The sequence below is a fragment of the Cryptomeria japonica genome, chromosome 3 (assembly GCF_030272615.1).
Source record: "Cryptomeria japonica chromosome 3, Sugi_1.0, whole genome shotgun sequence".
Taxonomy (NCBI): Eukaryota; Viridiplantae; Streptophyta; class Pinopsida; order Cupressales; family Cupressaceae; genus Cryptomeria; species Cryptomeria japonica.
Genome location: NC_081407.1, coordinates 889668147 through 889688262, shown reverse-complemented (window position 1 = coordinate 889688262; position 20116 = coordinate 889668147). Strand labels below are relative to the sequence as shown.

Sequence of the window (20116 nt, the reverse complement as noted above, 5' to 3'; positions counted from 1 at the left end):
TAGCCTGCTCGGTGGTAAGTGGACCAAGATCAAATGTTTCTAGATCATATTCTTCTGCTAGAATCTCATCCTCATATTTGTCCACCACTGGTGTAGCTATCTGCACTTTTCTGGATCCTGTCTCATCTCTAATTACCTTTGACATCTTTGTGGCCTTCTTCTTCTCTATTACTTAATGAGAATTTCCTATAAGGCTTTCCAAGTCAAATACATCTTCTTCCTCTTCAACCACAACTACCCTTGTCAGCCTCTCTTTCAACCAATCCGGAATGGCAGATCTTGTTTCCCTCACTTGTATTTCTTTGGGTAGAGGTCTATCTTCCTGAAAAGGAGATGTTGCTTCATCATCATTCTTTTCTTCATGTTGCTCATTAGCACCAACTTGGGGAGATTGACTTGATGAATGCTGAGGTGTTTGTCCTTTCCCTTGTTTATCATTCTATACCATGGATTCCATAGACTCATCAATTTCATATACTATTTGCCTCTGATCTTCTCCTTGACTTGCTTCCTTTTCATGCCTAGAAGATGTGCTTGGTGGGCGATCAGGATTTATTTTCTGCTTCTTCTTGGAAGGTTCTCTCTTCTCAGGTCCTTCTTTCCTCTTTGAGCCTTTGGAATGAGAAGTAATCTCACTCACACTTGCCTCTCCTTCTTCTGGCCTTGCTTCCAAGGTGAACGTCATAGATACATTCTGCTCCTTCAACTTTTGATGCTGTACATCTACCCATTTGCGAGTGCAAGATAAAACGGGAGCCATCAAAGCTCTTAGGTCTAAAACCTCGGGCTCATTCCAATCTATCTTCACTTCTTTATCTTCCTTCTCATAGGATGACTGGAGGTATCTACCATTATCCTGGGCTTGATCGGCTACTCTATAAATTTTGCATTTCCTGATGAGATCCAAGGGTAACCTGGAATGCATCTTTCTTTTGACCTCGACATCATCTTGGACATTCACCCAAAAGTCCTCCACCTGAAACTCATGCCTGTACTTCTTCCCAATTGTTTCTTCTATATGACCATGAGGATCAAAATTCTCTCTCGAGGCAAAGGATGTGAATGAGTATAGAGATAATTCCTTCTCTGCATCTTCCGTGGCTTGAGTATTAGGACACACTTCAACTGAGTTCCCTAGTATGATGGGCACGGGAATTCCATTTCCATGCTTGTGTCTGGATGCCTTCGCATAAGCTGCCAACTATCTAGTCACCTCAAGTAGTACTATCCTGTCAGTAGGATATCTTGGCAACATGTAGGGAGGTGAAGGACACCCATGAACTTTGATGTATGTGAATTTTGGAAACTGAATGAACCATGCACCATGATTCTTCACGAGCTCTTGTGCGTCCAAAGACAGTTGATTGTGAATCCCACCTTGCAATATCCTGGTAATATTCATCGTGAAGGTGTCATTGACTAGCTTGTAGTCACTTCTGGGCGGATGATGTAGTTGAACATAAGAATCACAAACTCTTATTTCTCCGGGTCCTCTTCCAACAACTCCTCTGTGAGGTAGTCCTGCATACTCAAAACCTCTGATCAAGGCATATACAACATATGAACTCATGTGGAATGACTTGGTAGGCCTTAGTCTTCTCAACTGCACGTCCAGGCTGTTGCTAATGATTCTAGCCCAATTGAAGATTCCCTTTCCTTGGACAATCAGTTGTATGAAGAAGAACATCCATTTGTCAAAGAAGAAAGCTTGAGAGGCACCCGTGACCCGATTGAGCAAGGTTATCAAATCCTTGAACTCTTCTTGGAAGTCGATTCTGTGCGGTGTATTGGGAATCTTGTTCAGTCGAGGTCTGCTCTTGAGTAGCCAATTCTTGTTGATGAAGTTCAGGCAGGAATCAGGATCATTCTCATAGATCGATCTAGCTCCTTCTAGACTTTTGTAGACCATGTCTCTATGTTTCGGGAGATGAAAAATTTCACTTATAGCTTCCTCCGAAAGATAGGCTAAGATAGTTCCATCCTCGGCCACGATCGTCTTTGAGTGTGAATCATAGTGCCGGGCACACTCAATCATTAACTCATGACACTTGACTGCGGGAGGGAAACCTGTAGCTTTGATGATGCCACTCTCAATTATCTTCTTTGCAACAGGTGACGGCTTGCCGATGTAGGGCACTTCCGAAACTTCTTCACATTGAAGTTTCCTAGGTTGGTGTCTCTGATATTGCTCCACTTGGACACGATCTTGGTCTCCAATTCGTCATTTCTTTGATCCTCCTTGATGAGAGCCTGTCTAGTAGTGGATCCTCCGGCCTTGGGGGTCGTCATTTGACACCTACACAAAAGCTTAAAGTTAGGATTTGAGCATAATATCTTCATTATAGGAGATTTGAGACCTTTCAAGGAAATATCTAAATATTAATTTGAAAATAATGATAAATCTAAGAATTATGGATTTTCAAATTAAATTAAGATCAGATTGTACAAGACTTAGATTTTTCAAAGGATTACTATGGAAAATCAAACTAAATCTTGAATAAAAACTTCAAAAATCTGATTCTTCATACCTCTTTCTTGAATTTTAGCTATCAACCTTAAAAAATGAAAGAAGGAAGATGATGAATTTGCTGGGCAAGGATGTTTGATCTGAATTTCTGGTCTTCCTTTGGATGAATTATGCTCCAATGAGCCTTCAAAAAATTTCGCCTTCTACTAGCCTTCAAATACTTGGCAAATTCTAGAAATTAACCTCCAACTAGCAAGAAATTCGCCTCCAACTTAGCTAGAATTCGCTCCTCTAGATCTGCTCTTCAAGTTCACATGAGAACAATGAATGAATGATTTAAATTTATCAAAATACCCCTCCCTTATATAGGGCGCTCACCTTGATTCTCCTTGAGGCCGACTTGACAAATAGGAAATAAAATGAAATAAAACCTCTCTTAAAGGATGGCCGACTTGGCAAATAAGGGGAAAATAATAAGTATTGAGTGCTCAATCATAATTTTTTTATTTTAAAATTAATTCCAAAGCTTCAAGGGTGGATTTTTCATTTATTTCAAGGCTTAGAAATTAATTAATTAAATTACAAATGCCTTAATTCATGCGAACTTGTTTCAGCCTCCCAAATGTCTTGTAATAGGCTAATTTAGTGAAAAATTATGGGCTAGCTTAGGAATGTCAAAGCTTGGTTAAGGCTTGATGAATTTTTTATTCTCCTTATGCATTAAAAATATCCAAAGTGATGTAGGTCTAAATTCTTTCAAGGCTTATTTGAACCCCTTATCTAGGCTTGTTCACTTCATGAATCAAGATCTTCACAACCTAGATTTGCAATCTCCCATGTCCTTGTCTTCACAATTTTGCAACTTACCCTTGACTCAATCTAACAAAGATGAAAAATAGGTGTTTTTTGAGGATTTCGCCCTAGACCCTTTGGAAGGGTCAAGAGCGATTTCCCTGACTAGGCCACGAATACCATATTTTCTTCACTTCTAAATCCTCCAGAAGGCGAGCTTATGCTTGTTTTGGCCTAACAAAGTCTTGGATTTCAACTTTTAGCTCTTCACATGAGTAAATTGGGTGAAAATAGGTATTTCGCTCTAGACCCTTTGGAAGGGTCAGTAGTGATTTTCTCTTTTTAGGTCAAAATTCACATTTTTTGAAGGTCCCAATCTCTCCAAGGCATCCTAAATAGCTTCTTTCACTGCAATCTAGGCCTAGTTTTACTCAAACCTTGAAGGAAAAGGTGACTTTAGTGCTTTTCGCCCTGGACCCTTCAGAAGGGTCAGGAGCGATTTTCTTTGCTTGTACCTCATTTTTCATCATTCCAACTTCAATCCACCTCACAAGGCTAGGAAATAGTTTTCTTCTTTCACCCAATCCAAGTTTGATTTGGTTTTGCAAGGCAAAATAGGAGATTTTAGGATTTTTGCCCTGGACCCTTTGGAAGGGTCAGGAACGAATTTCTTCCTTTGGCCTAAAATCATCACTCTTGGAAACAAACATCAACTCAAAGGTAGTCTCAAGGGCATTTCTTACCTTAATCTAGTCTTGTCTTAGCATAAATTTGAAAGGAACCAGTAGGTTTTAGGATTTTTGCTTTGGACCCTTTGGAAGGGTCAGGAGCGAAAATCTTGTTTTAGGGCTATTTTGCCATCTTTCCAACTTCAAATCTCCTCCAAGGCATAGAACATCTTGTCTCACTCCTCTCCAGTATATAAAAACCAAAACCTTGTCTTGAATTGCAAGGAAAAAAGGTGAATTTTAGAAATTTCGCTCTGGACCCTTTGGAAGGGTCAGGAGCAAAATTTTCATTAGGCTTTCAAATTTGCATTCTTGGCAACCAAAATCTACTCTAAGGCAATCCAAATGCCTTCTCACACCCTTGTCCAAGCGTGGTTTTGCTCAAATTTTGGAAAAAAAGATGTTTTTAAGGATTTTCGCTCTAGACCCTTTGGAAGGGTCAGGAGCGAAAATCACCTCTAGGCTCAATTCCTTCATCTTTCATGGTTTATAGCAACTCAAAGTCACTCTTAGGGGCAACTTCCTCTTGATTTTACCTTATCCCACACTTGACCTAGCAAAAACTTGATAGCAAAAAGAAGTTTTGAGAAAATTGCTTTGGACCCTTTGGAAGGGTCAGGAGCGAAATTTTCAATTTTGACCCAAAATCATCATTTTCTAAACTTGACACTTCTTTGCAAGGTAGGATTTCGTCCTTCATTACCCTAGGAATAAGGTTTCATGTCCAAGAAAGGTCAAAAGGTAGGTATATAAGGAATTTCGCCCTAGACCCTTTGGAAGGGTCAAGAGCGAAAATCTCTTTCCTGGCTAGAATCCTTCATTTTCACAACTTCTAAACATCCCCAAAGGCTAGATCATGTTCATACTTCATCTCATCATGCCTTGGACATCAAGTTTTGGCCAAATAAGGCAAGAAATGTCTCTTAGAGAGATTTTCGCTCTAGACCCTTTGGAAGGGTCAGGAGCAAAAATCCCTTCTTGGGCTAAATCCTTCATTTCTCCCTTTCAAAATGACCTCAAGAGGCAAAAGCAAGTTATTCTTCTTCCATCCATGCCATAACAAATCAAAAACTTGACTTCCTTTATTGCAAAAGTAAGAGCCTTTAGGAATTTCGCTCTGGACCCTTTGGAAGGGTTAGGAGTGAAAATTCCCCTTTTGGTCCAAAATCCTTCATTTTCAATGCTTTCAAACCTTTCAAAGGCAATAAGAATGTCCAAGCTTCCTTCCAAGATACCTTGCAAATAAAAAATTAGCCAAACTTAAGATGAAATGAGCTTTAGGAAGATTTTCGCTCTGGACCCTTTGGAAGGGTCAGGAGCGAAAATATCATTCTTGGCTAAATTACTCATTTTTCAAGCTTCAAACCACTTCACAAGGCAAAATTAGATCATTCTCCACATTAGGAGCAAGGTTTCTAATCCATTCAAGTCAAGAAACAAGGTTTATGATGAATTTCGCTCTGGACCCTTTGGTAGGGTCAGGAGCGAAATTCTCCTTTAGGTCAAAATCTTGTCCTTCAAAAATCCACCAACTCCATCTCAAGGCAAGATCAAATCAATTCACCCTCAAACATGCCCTAGAAGGCAACACTTAGCCAAAACTGAGAAGAAAAGGTGGTCTAGAAGGATTTTCGCTCTGGACCCTTTGGAAGGGTCAGGAGCGAAAATCAAGATTTTAGCTTGATTCTTGACCTTTTGAACTCTAATCCTCCTTGAGAGGTGAACACAAACCTCTCTTCACGCATCCCCATCAAGATCCTGCCTTTTGCCAAGTAAAGATGAGAGCTTTCAAGAATTTCGCTCTGGACCCTTTGGAAGGGTCAAGAGCGAAATTTATATTCTTGGATAGTTCTTTACCTTGCTTCACTTCATTCTCCATCAAATTTGATCAAATCAACTCCCCTGCTTCACAATCAAGACAAATCTCCATCCAATTTGGTCTAGGTAAGGTCGAACTGGGTTTTTTAGGGCTAAGGAAGGCAGGAAAGGGAGATTTCGCTGTGGACCCTTTGGAAGGGTCAGGAGCGAATTTCTCCTCCTAGACTGGCTTTCATCATTTCAAAGCTTAAAAACTTTCCTTCAAGGCAAAAATGTACCAACTTTCTCAATTATGCCTCAGAAGTCAACAATCTCGGTCATATTCTTCCAAAACTCCTTCAATCATCATCAGGTGCATTTGCTCATCAATTTCTGAAATCACCACTTCGATCTCCTTCTGATCACTGACTTTGCTCAATTGACTCAGACATGGAAGAAAACATGACTATAACAAGAAAACCATCAAATTAGACCTATCCTGACCTTAGACCTATTCACCCTACTCTTTAGTCTCACCATCCTGATTCTCTTGAAAGAAAATACTTCATTAAGGCAAACTTAAGGTCCCAGGCAGACAACTAACGACCTCCAAAAACTAGGCCAGACTCAGCTTGGAAGAAACCCTAAAACGATCTTTCAGAGATTAGCCCTAATCTAGCCAACCGACAACCTCTCACTCACTCAAAACCCAGCAAGCAGAGAGAAAAACTAACTAAGGGATAGCAAAACCCTAAGAAAAAGAGGGGGTCCCCAGCCTGATGGGGCGATGTGTGAAATGGTCACAACAATTAGATATATCCAAAAATGTACTCCTTCAACGAACAATCAAAAAGCATGGAGTATGGACCATTCAGGTTTCATATGAAGGGCAAAATATAGGCCAAACTTATTGATGCAGCACATTAGAATAGTCATGGGAATACACATGATCACCTGTAGCAGCGCCAAAAGGATAGTGTAGACTCAGAACACAGAATATGAACAGCTACAGTTAATCAGAAGTATCTTCCAGGCTATAGAGCAGCAGATATTTCAATGCACAGACTGATTCAAGTCAGTATATGGATGGATCTTGAAAATCAGTCCAAAGAGTTCAAGACAAAGATGAATAGAACAACCCTATAGAAAAGTTAGTGGATACATCTTCTAAGGACAGTGCTAAAACAATCAACAAGGACACAGTATGACAGTGATAGATACTGTCCATTAGCAAAGATGATTGTTAAAGAAATTGTGTTTATTATCATTTTATGAATAAATGCTACAGTGACAGCACAACGACTTCACAGCATAATACACTTTTGCATTTAAAGACAGTTCATACAGAGATAATGTCAGAAAAGAAAGCACTTTGACAAAGAGAGATCAATAATGTAGGGATGAGTTATGCTTTCCAGAAAGTAGTAAATCCGGGCACAAGGGTTTCTTTTTGCAGGTTCGAGCACAATGATATTCATAGTCAATACAGTAATCTTACAATAAGAAGAGATATGCTGATAAGGTTATAACAAAAGCAGTCCACGCCTTTAAGGGATGCGTTTTATATAAAATGGGGCAAATCATGTACAGTCTGCAGCAGATAATGGCCGCCAATAAACACAAGTTCAACACACACAAGCTAAATTTTGAGAGCAGCAATGTTTCACCAATTTTCATCAAGAAAATGATTCAGAGCCATGTGTTTTTCTTGAAAATCCAAGAGTGCAGCCTCAAGAACACAGAGAGATGAAAGCACACAAACATTTATAATAATGGCTCTATCTTTTTTTTTAGTCAAAATGAAGCTCGAGTTGAGCAAAAATACACAGAGAAGGCGCTGCTGAAAGATGTTTTTGTTCAAGTGATAATACTTACCTATGGTGGCCTGATGATTGGTCGAAAATTTCTGGAAAACCCTGCGAAATCCCCCATGGCGGCCTGAGTATTGATTTCAACTTTTTCCAGAAAACCTTCGAAAATTTCCAGAAAACCCAAGCATGGTGGCCAAAGCAGAGCAGACATAATCAGAGAACAGAATCGACAAAAGAGATGCATTAAAAAACCAGTCAAAGCCATGGCCTTAGAGGCTCGAAATCACCTTCAAATCAAGAAAAATGGAGGTCAAAATCTAAGTTTAGAGAATAAATGCAGCTTACCATGCATTCTATACAACAAATCTTTATGGAGAATACTTAGAATCAATAAATCTGCAGATTGAATCCACTCAGGAAACCTTCATGGTGGCAGGAGCAAAATGAAGAGTATCGAGTGCAAGGAGAAAAAGAGGTGCTTTAGGGTTTCATTCCCTATTTCATCAATTATCGCGTAAGGCATTTTTTTGCCTTGTTTTAATTTTTCTCTCCCCTAGCTAATATTTCCCATGGGCATGAGAAGTGATCGAGCCTTTCTTTTGCATCTCATGTGTATGCTATTACATTTATTAAGTGATTTACCAATTATCCCCTAATAATTAATGTCAATGTAAAATATTTATTAAGTGGTAATTTGTAAATCACTTAATAAATGTTAATTTATGGAGTTTTAAATGTATAAATTAAATAATAAAAATATTTATTAAAGTGATTGATAATTTATCATTTTATTAAATATCTTTCTTATTTATTAATGTCTTGACTTAAAATGTGCAAATGGAATAAGAAGGGTATTTATTAAAGTGATAAAGAAGAAATCACTTTATTAGATATTTATCTTATTTACATTTATTAAGAAGTTAGAGATATTTTTTGCATTTATGAGGGGTTGCAGGCCTGTTTAGAGATATTTAGGGGCCATTTAATGTGCAATTAAGGGCTTTTATGGTAGGAGATATTGTGGCTTGACTTTTTTCTAAAGCCCTTTCCTTTTTAGACTTGTTTTAGGCCCTGAGAAGTAGGCTTTTTGAGTTGATTCGACCAAGAGGAGGTGGGATTTGATTTTCATTGACTGCTTTTGGAAAGCATATACATCTCCAGGTCTTTATTATTTCAGGAGTTCTTACTTGTTCACTTGGTGCATATTGTAATTTTCTGAGTTTCTTTTGCAGAAGTGGACAGTTTTGTAACCCATTTTTCAGAGTAACACAGTGTAACACCTTTTGGCAGTAATAAGTAGTTCATACCTTCCCATCTCTTTTGATATTGTGGGTTCTTAGTGTGAGTACTGATTCTTGTGATGTTCTTTGTCCTTGGAAATGTATTCCATGTTGGTGCCTTTATGCAGGAGTATAATTATTTGTTGGTTATAAGTTATGTCTGAAATTATCAGTCTTAGGTTGTGAGAAAGAGTATTTTTTCCTCGTAGGATTGTGATTTTTCAGCCTTATTATGAACTATTCATGCAAAAATTATGATTTATTGGGTTGTGTAAGAGAGCCTTTTATTACTGGCTTTACTGTGTGTTATTTGCTTGTAATTTTAGATTATCATTTTGGTGCATCACCTTAGATAGTAGGTTTCATTTTTATGCAATCTTTCTTACCCTTTTCTCTGCAAAGGCATAAGTATAAGTAGTTGTAGGTGATAACTAGCTAGGAGCCAGCCTTATCTGGAGATTCACTCCAAATTTTAGGTGACCCACAACTTAGGAGTGTTTCCATGTTCCTCTAAAGTACAATAAGATCAAACGTTTGATTTTTATGAATTTTTAACCAGGTATACCTTTAACCAGAAAGTAGGAAAGGTATCTAACATTTGCATATCACGATGCAACAAACGTGAAGGATAAAACTGAAACAAAATGACAAATTTGAGATATCAACTTTGTGGCTCACAAACACATAGATTGAAATCCCAATGTAGAAGTAAAAATCTCAAAAGAAAACTTTGCTGCATTCAAGACAATGGAATCTACCCATACGAACGTCAATATTCTCAAAGGAAATGACACGCAAGATGATTAGGCTCACAGACTTAAAACAAAATATAAGTGTACTTTTGATTTATATGCACACAGACAATGAAATTCTCCGAAGGACAACAAACTTTTATTGATCTCCAAGTTTGATCTATTCTCACTCTTCCACTACAATGCAATGGTGATCAAAATTTTGGATCCCTCAATAGTCCATCTAATATATATTTATAATGTCTTGTTATATAAATGCCCAAAGTTCTTGAACTTGATTCTTTTTAAAGAATCATTTAAATAAAGTCTTTAAACTACATTTGAGATAATAAAATATTAAAATTTTAGTTAGAAGAGGAAACACTAAGGTTGAGGTGGTGTTTGTGATTGGTCCGTGTTGGCACTGTCCTGCTGACCTTGTTGTTGAACTGCCACCTAGGCTTTATAATTTTCAAGTGCTTGCAACTTTGCCAAAATTTCTTGGTTTGGAATGAGAATTTTCTACGTCCTTAGTCTCCACTAGGCCCTATTAGATTGAACAAATTTATTTCTAAAATCGAAAGTCTTTTCATGGTTCACATAGCAACTCAATGCTGAATCAATCCTTGGTATTTACCTCATTGAAGGCTTTTGGGTTCGTATTTTCAAACTCAGCTTTAAGTTCGTTCATAGTAGCATCCTTGTAATTATTTGTCTACTTAATTTGACATCCAATATCTATGAATTCTTGAGTAATATCTTTCAACGCCTGATTACAATCCTTAAGTAATTTACTTTGCTGCTTGATATTTTGCTCGAGGCATGTGTTTTTTTTATTTGACACTTTCCTTCGAAACTATGCACTGAGTGTCTTGGCCGTTTGCAATGATATTTTCAGCCACAGCTTTGGCCATGCTCATCTCTATGATCTCCTTAAGCTCTTCTCTTGTCTGCAACCATGTAGCTTCATCTTATTTGGTAGTTTCAATTTCAGTGTTGACACCATTGTGTGTCATGATCAAGTCACCATATACATTCCTCATATTATTGATGAAAGGAAATCCTTTAATTTTTTATCTTTTGGACCCTTTCTTGTGTAGTTCTACCAAAAAGACTATCAATCTGCACTTTTCTTAGCATCTCTTTGCTTGCATCTAAGCTTGTATCAAAAGAAGTTCATGATGAACTAGTTGGCCGAGTGGATGGATCCACTTGTGATTTGAAGCAATCAATGAGCAATTTTACTGCTTCCTTTAGCTCCTCTGTCATATTTGTCCTTTTCAAATCCTCTTCATTAACTTGGTGGCTGTTACCTAAAAATAATGTACATCACCATGTCTACTTGGGGGTCCCAAGTCTATTTTGGTCATATTGGAATTGACAACGGTAGCTTGACTAGGGTCCTTTTGGACTGAGGGATGTGCAATTTCTATAAACAAATGCTTAGAGTTGTCATCTTCCATTAATCTGGAAGTGGTCTTTAACTTCTTAGTCTTGGGAGAGGTTTGTAATATTTTCCTAAACACATCATCACCTGGCAACTTTGCTGGCTCGACCTTTCTCTTCTTTGACAAGGTAGTTTCAAACCAGGATGGGGAAGAAAAAGGTCCCAAAGCACTGTTCAAAGAATCGGGGGTGAATTGGAGAGTCCTCTTGAGTGGAGGGGTCTTTGCCACATTTTGCAGGTCTAAAGGAAAAGGTGAAATAGCCTTACCCTTTTGAGTTCTTTCTTGATTTGTATCCATTACTTCCACTTCTTGCTCCTTATCCTTTGTATCCACTCACTCTTTTTCTATATGTCCCTTCTTTTCTTTCTCTTTATTTGTGTCTTCTTTCGCTTTCTCTCCTACCTTAGTATCTGTTGGAGGACCTGTTGTCATTTTATGACACCTTGGTCCATCAACAAGAACCGGTCAGAGATATGTTCCATGGACCAACGCTGCCCTAGTTGATCAAGCACAAAACCAATGAAATCATGAAATGTTGAAGTTTTATCTTGTCAGGAGGTGGCTTCGGGCCTTCCCCTTTGTTCTTGCCCTTGTACCTCGAAATCCCAAACTTCCCTTCGTTTCGGATTCCGGAGTCTAGGGAACCGGTCTATCCCTTTTCTTTTGGGGATTGGTATCCTGTCTCCTCGGACCCCGAAATCTCAAACTTCCTTCCACATTCCCGAGTGCAGGGAACCGGTCTATCCCTTCCCTTTTGGGGAGAGGTATCCCATCTCCTCAGACCCTGGAATCCAGAGTCCTCCCTCTCATTCCTTTGGACTCTTGGGTTCCCTCCTCCTCTTCCCTTACAACGTTTCCTTGAAGGCTCAATGTCCGACCTCTGGTGACATTAACACTTCCAAATGGCATGATCAACACTCAAGGCTCTTAATGCTCCACCAACTCCTGTGACTTGTCTACTTTCACTTATGGAGCTACAGGAGCACATTTAATGATTTTTGCAGGATTGCCATCAAAGTGGAGTCCAAGGCCATGCTTATTTATGGTTACTTGATGGCCTTCATGTTAGGTTTGTACGCTCTGACTTTGGAATATTAGGCAATCTACCTTCTTGAAGTCCTTTCCTTCTTGGGGTTGCCTTGTCAGGGTATGGATGGGTGTCTTGCACGCACAATCATGCTAGATCCGTGCACTTCCCTACCTTCCCAGATTGACATTCTCCTGTGCACGCTAGGTTCAAGGTTTCCCCTCTTTGACCATTTGTCTCTTCTCTACGACTAATTTGCTATATCTTGAAGATTTGTATATTTCTTGCATTTCTGGAACTGTAAGTTTGACCATTGGCCTGAGAATAAATTGAAATCTTCATTCTTGCCTCTCTTCAACTTATGCATGTTGTGTATGTTTTCTTACCTTCATTATGAGTGTATGTTTTGTGGCTTTCTCTCGCGTATATGTTGTGTTAACTTGTTTCTGAGTGTGACTTGTGGGAAACCTTTCTCCCCTTTTGACATTCAGCAAATCCTAACTTCCATACGTGCGTTTGGGGTCATTCATGCAACTGAAGTTTGTGCATCGTATTTCGATTGATTCTTTTTGTCATTTCGGGTGGGGAGAGGAACATCTCTTATCTTGGTGCATCACCTCCTTTCTTTTCAGCATTTCCTTCTTCCCTTTTCCTTTGCAAGTTATTAGAATAGGTCTAGAAGTAGAATTCAAAGTCTTGGGTTGATTCAACACTTGCACCTGGATTGAGAAGGAAGCCGACCTTCTCCGGAGATTCAACTCCCCTTTGCGCAAGGTCCATTTTGGGGTTGTTTCCATGTTACACAAGGTTGCTGGGTTGATAGCTCAACAAGGGTGCAAACTTTTGCGAGAACAGGACCATCTACACATGTTTTCTCTAGGAGCTTCTTTTTCTTAGGAGGTTCATCTCCTTCTACGGTCCCGCTTGGAGTGTTTGTTTGCTTAGATGAAGTAGGTGTGGTTGAGGAAGAGGTACCTATAGGGTTGGAATTGGGTTGTCCTCCCGCCTTTTCTCCCTTCTTGGGAGTGACCTTTGATGCTTCAGACTTCTTTTTAGCTAGCTAAATCAATGTTTACATAAGGACTACAACAATTCTTGTTTGGAGATCTTTGTGTTTTTGCAAACTCCAATCAATGGGAACAAAAGGCTGCATTTGGATATTAGATATATAAATTGGATCGACCAAATCAGATTCATTATCCTTTCTTCCATTTGCATCCCATCCCAATCGATAATCAATAATTTGTTTCAGGTTCAATCTCATCCAACTCCGTCATAATCATCAGAGCAATCTGGCTAGTAATTTCTTACGTCTAGCACATGGTGAAATGTGGGGTCTAGCTGTGGGTTTTTGACAAAATTCTTTCCATCAAAAGGAAATCTATATTCAAAGCATCAGATTGGGTACTACAAATGTAATGACCAAGCTTGATAGGGAACTGGATTTTGGCTTTCTTCCTATTTGCACATCTTTTGTTGATTTCACAAATTTGTCTGCAGACTTCAATTAGGACAAATTCATCTTCTGCATATTTGGGCAATTTATGTGGAAAGCCATGAAAACCTCCTACCCTTATATAAGTGAAACATTGGAATTGCAAGAAATGACTTTCTGATGCAGAACATCCACACCAAAACCACATTAGGGAGATTTCTTTCTCCCAACTTACGTATTCAATAGGTAGTAACTCTTCCAAGTCTTCACAAGTCCCTTACTAGACTTCTAACCTACTCACAAGGCTACAATAGCCCAAAACTCACCCAAGCTTCTCAAACCCTTAACCAACCTCCCACACACATTCCCCCATGCATACCCAACCCTCTTGAACCCATATCCATGCTCCATAGCATTTAAACACCATTAGTCTCCTTTGTACTCACACAACCAAGGCTGCCCCAACTAGGACTCCCACTTTTCACTAGTTCCCAACTTCACAACTTGCCACAAGTATTCCTCACAAAAACACAACTCCCTTGTCAATCCTAAAAGGCTTATCAACATGTTCACTTTGGACTATCTCTACCCACCCAACCTCCCAAAATGGCAAAACAATGTTCAATGAGGACTCATTGTTTTTAGGACAGTCAACAACATGTTTAGGACAGTCATATATTAAGATTACTTTTCCACTTCTCAATGCCTCCAAAGGCTTCTAAAGACTCACTAGGGTCTGCCCAATCACTCACCAACTCCAACTACAAAACCAACCAGCATTCAACTCACAAACACAAGTTCTTGTTAAACTGTCAAACTAGGACAGCCACTAGCCATTTTAGGACAGTCAGTAGTTCGTGCATTTGGATTGTTTCCCCAACTTGACAACCCTTGTTCCCTGTCTATGGAATCCTCACACACTCTCCACAACCCTCACTTGACCCCTCAAGGTCCACCAAAACCTCCTCTTTTACACTGCTGTACCAGACTGAGACACAATTTCAGTCAACTTTCTCTTTGTTTGCATGTGCCAAAATCATGTATGAATCCCTGCAACAAAAAGAAAACTAAAATACATATATTTGCCCTCCATTCCACAAAGTTTTGGCCCTTGATCACGTGGAATGGAGGCTATTTACATTTTATAATGCCTCGGCAAACCCTAGGGCAGGGTTTTGACTGTTTTTAGTAAAATTACTATAATGTTTTCAAATCAAAATGAAATTTAGTGAGATGAAAGGGAAATTGCAGGGGATTCACCCCTCTACCATGTCCAATTGATTTGATCCTCAAAAGAATAGGTTAAAGCAATGAAAAACACGAAATAGCAGACTGTTTTTCTGAAAAAACCAGAAAATGCGGGGAATATCAAGATATTTTATTGATTTTTCTTATTACATCCACCAACAGCCATACCCAAACATATACAAGGCTTTTATAATGCCTCCCAAGCCTCCACACATTTATAACCACCTCTACAACTCATTTTAACAACAAACACATAATTACCCTTACAAACTCAAAAGTTGCTTGACAACTCTTTTGTCAATTTTGACAATTTTGCTCCAAATTGCATCTAGACTTAATCTATGACTCCCATGCCCCAATATTGACTCAAATAGGTCCAAATAGGCCACAAAGACCCTGACATATCATAAAACAACATATTTGACCCATTGGCACTCATTTTCAACATAATGACAACTTTTGACAATATTGACTATATGACTTAAACATGACTCAAAACACCTTCTAATGACCTCAAAGACACTTATTACATCAAGAATGGTCATGATTGAGCTTATTACATCACATGAACTCAAAAACCTATTAAGGCATAAAGACCTATTAGGTGCTCATGCACCACTTTCGTATTGATTGACTAATTGGATAGCTTCCATTGAAAACCTTTGTCCTAGGTCCCCATGTAATTTGCTTACCAACCTCATTGTAAATGTATTTTTTACCCTCCTAAAATTTGAATAACTCTTCTCCAATTCTAAGTCAGGGTAATAGTTATAAATTTGGATGTTGTTGTCAAATTGCTTTACATGCCTTAACTCAGGCCATGGCTTTGTGCAAATTAGGGCATATAATAAGTAGGATGAGACATAAAAGAATCTATTAAGAGTAAAACCCATGATCATGGAATGAAGTCTGCCACTTATTAAGCTTGCCCAATCCAAATATTGTTCTTAGACACATATAACTTGCACGAAAAACATCTAGTCTTCAAAATTGCGTGCATTCACATTACCGGGCAATCTATGCAACAAAATAACAATGCCGACAATTTCACCTTTAAGATGAGATTTGTGAATAGTTTTGGGTAGTTGAGCTTGTCCCTTCTTGGGTGCCGTGAACCATTCTTTAGCTATAATGTTTTTGTAATACCCTTTCTTTTCACTGAAATGTGATTGTGACATTGCAAAATCCCAATCTGAATAAGTTGCCCTCGCTGGAAGCTTGAAATATTTGTGAATTATAGCTCGGTCCAAAGTTATTATTACTTTGTCATCATTCGTCTTGATTTCCTTGGTTTTTGCGTTATACTTTCTTATACACTAAAGCACAAAGTCTGTGTAGTGCATGACTACCGAGAATGCGGAAGCTTTGAGCAAACCACTCTGCAACTTTTTGAGTGATTGGATGCATGTTTGGATAAATAACCCTCTTCCAAAATTCTTGCAAATTGATGTGCTCTAATCGTGTATATCCAATTTCAAGCAATGTGCTCTCTAGGCCCTAGAGGTGCTCATAACCTAGATATTTGCACTTCATTTCTTCAAATCTTGACCTTTAAATAGTAACCACGAATTTTGGAGAAATTTCAACATAACCTCCCCTTGTTTTGGCTGATTTTTGTGTTGAATTTTAAGAAAAAGGTTATAATATTAGTGCAAAACTAGTTCTCGAGAATGGATACTTCAAATGTAGTTGTGGCTATGAGAATTCTTCCTTTTGAGTCGCGTATGATTTTCTATCATAATTTGGCCTTTGAAATGAAGAAATTAGGGCTTATAATGTTCCCATGTCATAGCAATAATTGCATCCATCTTGGCTCTCACATCATTAATGTTGGATACACTTAGCGCCAAACATTTAATTCTTGCTTCTTAGAATGAATATTGGGGGTTGACAAAGGTTTCATAATTGCTTTCTTTCTTTGCATTTTTATTCTATCTACCTTTGGAATGTTTTGTGTTGGTGCTTCTTAATTGTAGACTGGTTACTGGCTAGGTTGTCAAAAAAATTTCAGCAATCGACAAGGTTGTGACAATCTCACATTTTACCGCTTCAAAGGTTTCTCCTTGTTCTCATTCCCTTGCTTCTTTATTTTCTTTTAGTTTTGAATCTCTTGGCAGAGTACAACAAGGTTATGAAAACCTTGTCGACCTTCAAAGTTAGTTTTGAAACTCCAACCTTTGTTGTCACTAAAGAAATTTCCTTTTTAAAAAGGGCTTCCGGGGAAATTCCAAGTTGTGGAAACCTCGGCAGTCTCCAACAAACTTGTTAAAACTTGTCTTTCTTCAACCAAAAAAGAAAAGGGACTTCAAAATGCTTTGTGATGACTTTGAAAGAATATAAAGCTTGTCGGGCTATGGGAGGGTGGTAAGAAACTCGTTAGAGTTTGACGATGCTTTTTTGTGAGCAGCTCCAATTATTTCTTGGCTGCATTTTCTGGTTATGTTGGATTTACATATGTAGTGTACTTTATGAATTGGCTTGCTGTTATTTTTGAGAAAAAATGTGTTCCCAGATTGAAAATGAAATCTGGAATTTTCAGCTGTGTTATTTCTAAACATTAGTCATTTTTTGAACTGAAAAAATGTTGCATTATTATCTCTTTATGTGCACTATTATTGTCATTGATCATATTGCAAAAACAATTGAAAAAAACAAAAACAAAGCCCAAACAGGGTTGCATATTATAGTGGTATTAGAGTAGTGTATTTTGCCATCTTGGAGGGTACAAAATAAAAAATCAAGGATATTTTAGGGTTTGATCAGCCACCTTCTGCAACAAATGCTGAAACAGGTCAAACAATTTTGGTTGCAGAAGAATAGAGGTCAATAGAAGAACATAGAGTAATAGAAGTACAGGCTACAAACAATATGGGTGATAGGAATACTAGAGATTAGGGAGAAGAGAGGTTTTTAAATATGCTGGATGTGCTGGTTAGAGGGCAACAAGCTGCATAACAAAGGTCACAACAACAAAATCAGCGTTTGGAGCTATTAACATATATGATGGCTCACCCAATGGGGATTAATATTGGTGCAAACACTAATGGAGGCAACAATGGAGGCAATAATGGTCAAGTTGAACTTAGTTCATGTTGGAGTTCCAAATGAGGCAATAATGGTCAAGGTGAACTTAGTTTATGTTGGAGTTCCAAATCAACAAAATAGAACCATTACTTTGAGGCCTCTTATGCCTACCTTACCACCTAGGGTACTGTTGTGCCTTGCACACACTCCCAGTTGTCGAAAGGGACCCCCTTTGTTGGTTTGCCTCGTCAAGGCATAGAGTAGGATTTTTGTTAGGATCAATAGAGTAAGAGGTAGGGAGAGAGTGGGATCCCAAAATACAATAAGAGCTAGGCCTAGGCATGTTTGTAGTATCAATTTCGGAATTGGAATTGCGCCACAAAGAGTGAAACCTTCAGGCAAGCAAAAGAAACCACTAGGCTACCACCCTATGAGGCTTGAGAAGCATTATTCATGGTATGATTTCAAGGTTTGTAGTGTTCAGAGCTTTACTAAGAAGACTAATGCTTGCAGTGGAACCTAGTGAGATCGAATGAACTAATGTTCCTATGTTTTAAGGGAAGCATTTTGTGTCTTCATTTCGCTGAGAAATATCCCAAACTAAATACCAGATCAGATGACTAAAGAAAACAAAGACTTTTTATTATTTTTGCCTTCTAGACTCTAAAAATATCTCGAGCCAACCAACAAAATAACAAAAAGAGGAGAGTTGGTATAAAATAAAGGTCGAAGGTTTTAATACCCAAGCGCTTTTCATATCGCCACTGCATATACCAATGAATATGCCGAACAATGCCCTGAGCTCACTAATGAAATAATAAAAGGCAAAGGGGAGTCGAGTTTAAGAGGAGTTCATATGTTTTAAGACTAAAATGATGCCTTTGCAAATACCGAGAAAGATATCGAAAATTCCTAGGCGCCAAAGGGTTAATGAAAAAAATAAAAAGGAGATTCAACTAAAGATCGAGTTCGCATGTTTTAAAGAGGAGAGTATTTCATTTTTATTTTTGTCCTTCCATATTGCTGAAATAAATATCGAAAGACCAAAACTAGAGTCGAAGTGAATGAAATGGATATGGGTGCTCAAATAAAGAAATAAGCTTTGTATCTTTTAAAACTCAACTCTTGCATCACTGAGCAAAATACTGAAAAGGTCAAGATTTAAATTGGAGCAAAAAAAAAGAATTTTAAGTTTGCGTGTCTTCTTTAAACCAAGACATCTATGAGAGTCGCCTTGCAGAAGCTTGATCGAAATGCCGAAGTCGCGCTAAGTTAGGTCAAGGCAAGTGAAAGTAGGGTTCGTATTTTCCTTCTGGGAGCTAACACATCTTCACTTTGCTGATGAAAGACCCGAAATGTTATTTAGACGCCAAAACTAGGTAGAGCAAGGTGGAATTTGAACACCTTAAAGCAAAGCTTTCTCTTTTACTTTCGCCTTGCAAGCATCACTGAAGGTTCCCCAAACTTCAAAAGCAAGAGCAAGCAAATTCCATCTTAAACTGAAATGAAGGGGCAAGGAGCAATATTGGGTCCACAACAGAAGGGGAGAGTGGAGAGTTCATAGTTTCATCTCCTTGAATCGAGCCGTAGAAAGCATAGAAGGAGATCAAGCTGGAATTGAAGAAAATCGCGCTAGCGGAAGCATCTATAGCAAGCTAAGCATTTCAATCGTTTCCAGGTATGCTTTTAAAATCTTGGCAGATGAGTAACATTTTTGGAATGATAGTGAAATGTTGCATTTAAAGTCAAGGTTAGCCAGGCAAATCACATATGGTTCATATTTTCAAATTTTATATTTAACCCGGGACAAACCCTAGCTGAGCAAACAACAACCAAACTCAAAATGAAACTTTCAAAAAAGATCCTACGTGGCAAAATTTTCGACATCTACCAGCATAGTTGGGAAACTAAAACATTGTTTTCAATAGGCCTACTGTTGGTGTTGGAAATAAGCCACACCCGGACCGACAATGGACTGGTCCAAGAGGGGCCAGTAGCTCAGTGGTAGAGCACTCCAGCAGCGTATGGAAGGTCCTAGGTTCGAGTCCTAGCTGGTCCATCTCTCAACATGGTATCAGAGCTAGGTCCAGGCTAGGAGCCCCAAGCACACGAGAGGTGTGGCTTAAGGGGAGGTGTTGGTGTTGGAAATAAGGCACACCCGGACTGACGATGGACTGGTCCAAGAGGGGCCAGCAGCTCAATGGTAGAGCACTCCAACAACGTATGGAAGGTCCTAGGTTTGAGTCCTAGCTGGTCCATGTCTCAACACCTACAAGTATCAAAAAATCCCCGATATTTTGCTAAAACAAATTTTAAATTGCAAAAGTG

General features: G+C 38.6%; 1 protein-coding gene across 7 annotated transcripts in view; it reads left to right on the top strand.

The window, feature by feature from the left end:
* The window catches only part of LOC131059757 (D-aminoacyl-tRNA deacylase), a 220881-nt gene that overhangs the window by 73503 nt on the left and 127262 nt on the right, over positions 1-20116 (top strand). For 4 of the 7 annotated variants that reach the window (XM_057992795.2, XM_057992794.2, XM_057992792.2 and 1 more), the window contains exon 5: positions 16757-16819. The exons of the other annotated variants lie outside the window; for them this stretch is intronic. In XM_057992795.2, coding sequence (XP_057848778.2) covers positions 16757-16819 — 63 coding nt within the window. The remainder of the gene's footprint in view (positions 1-16756; positions 16820-20116) is intronic. 7 annotated transcript variants of the gene reach the window in all.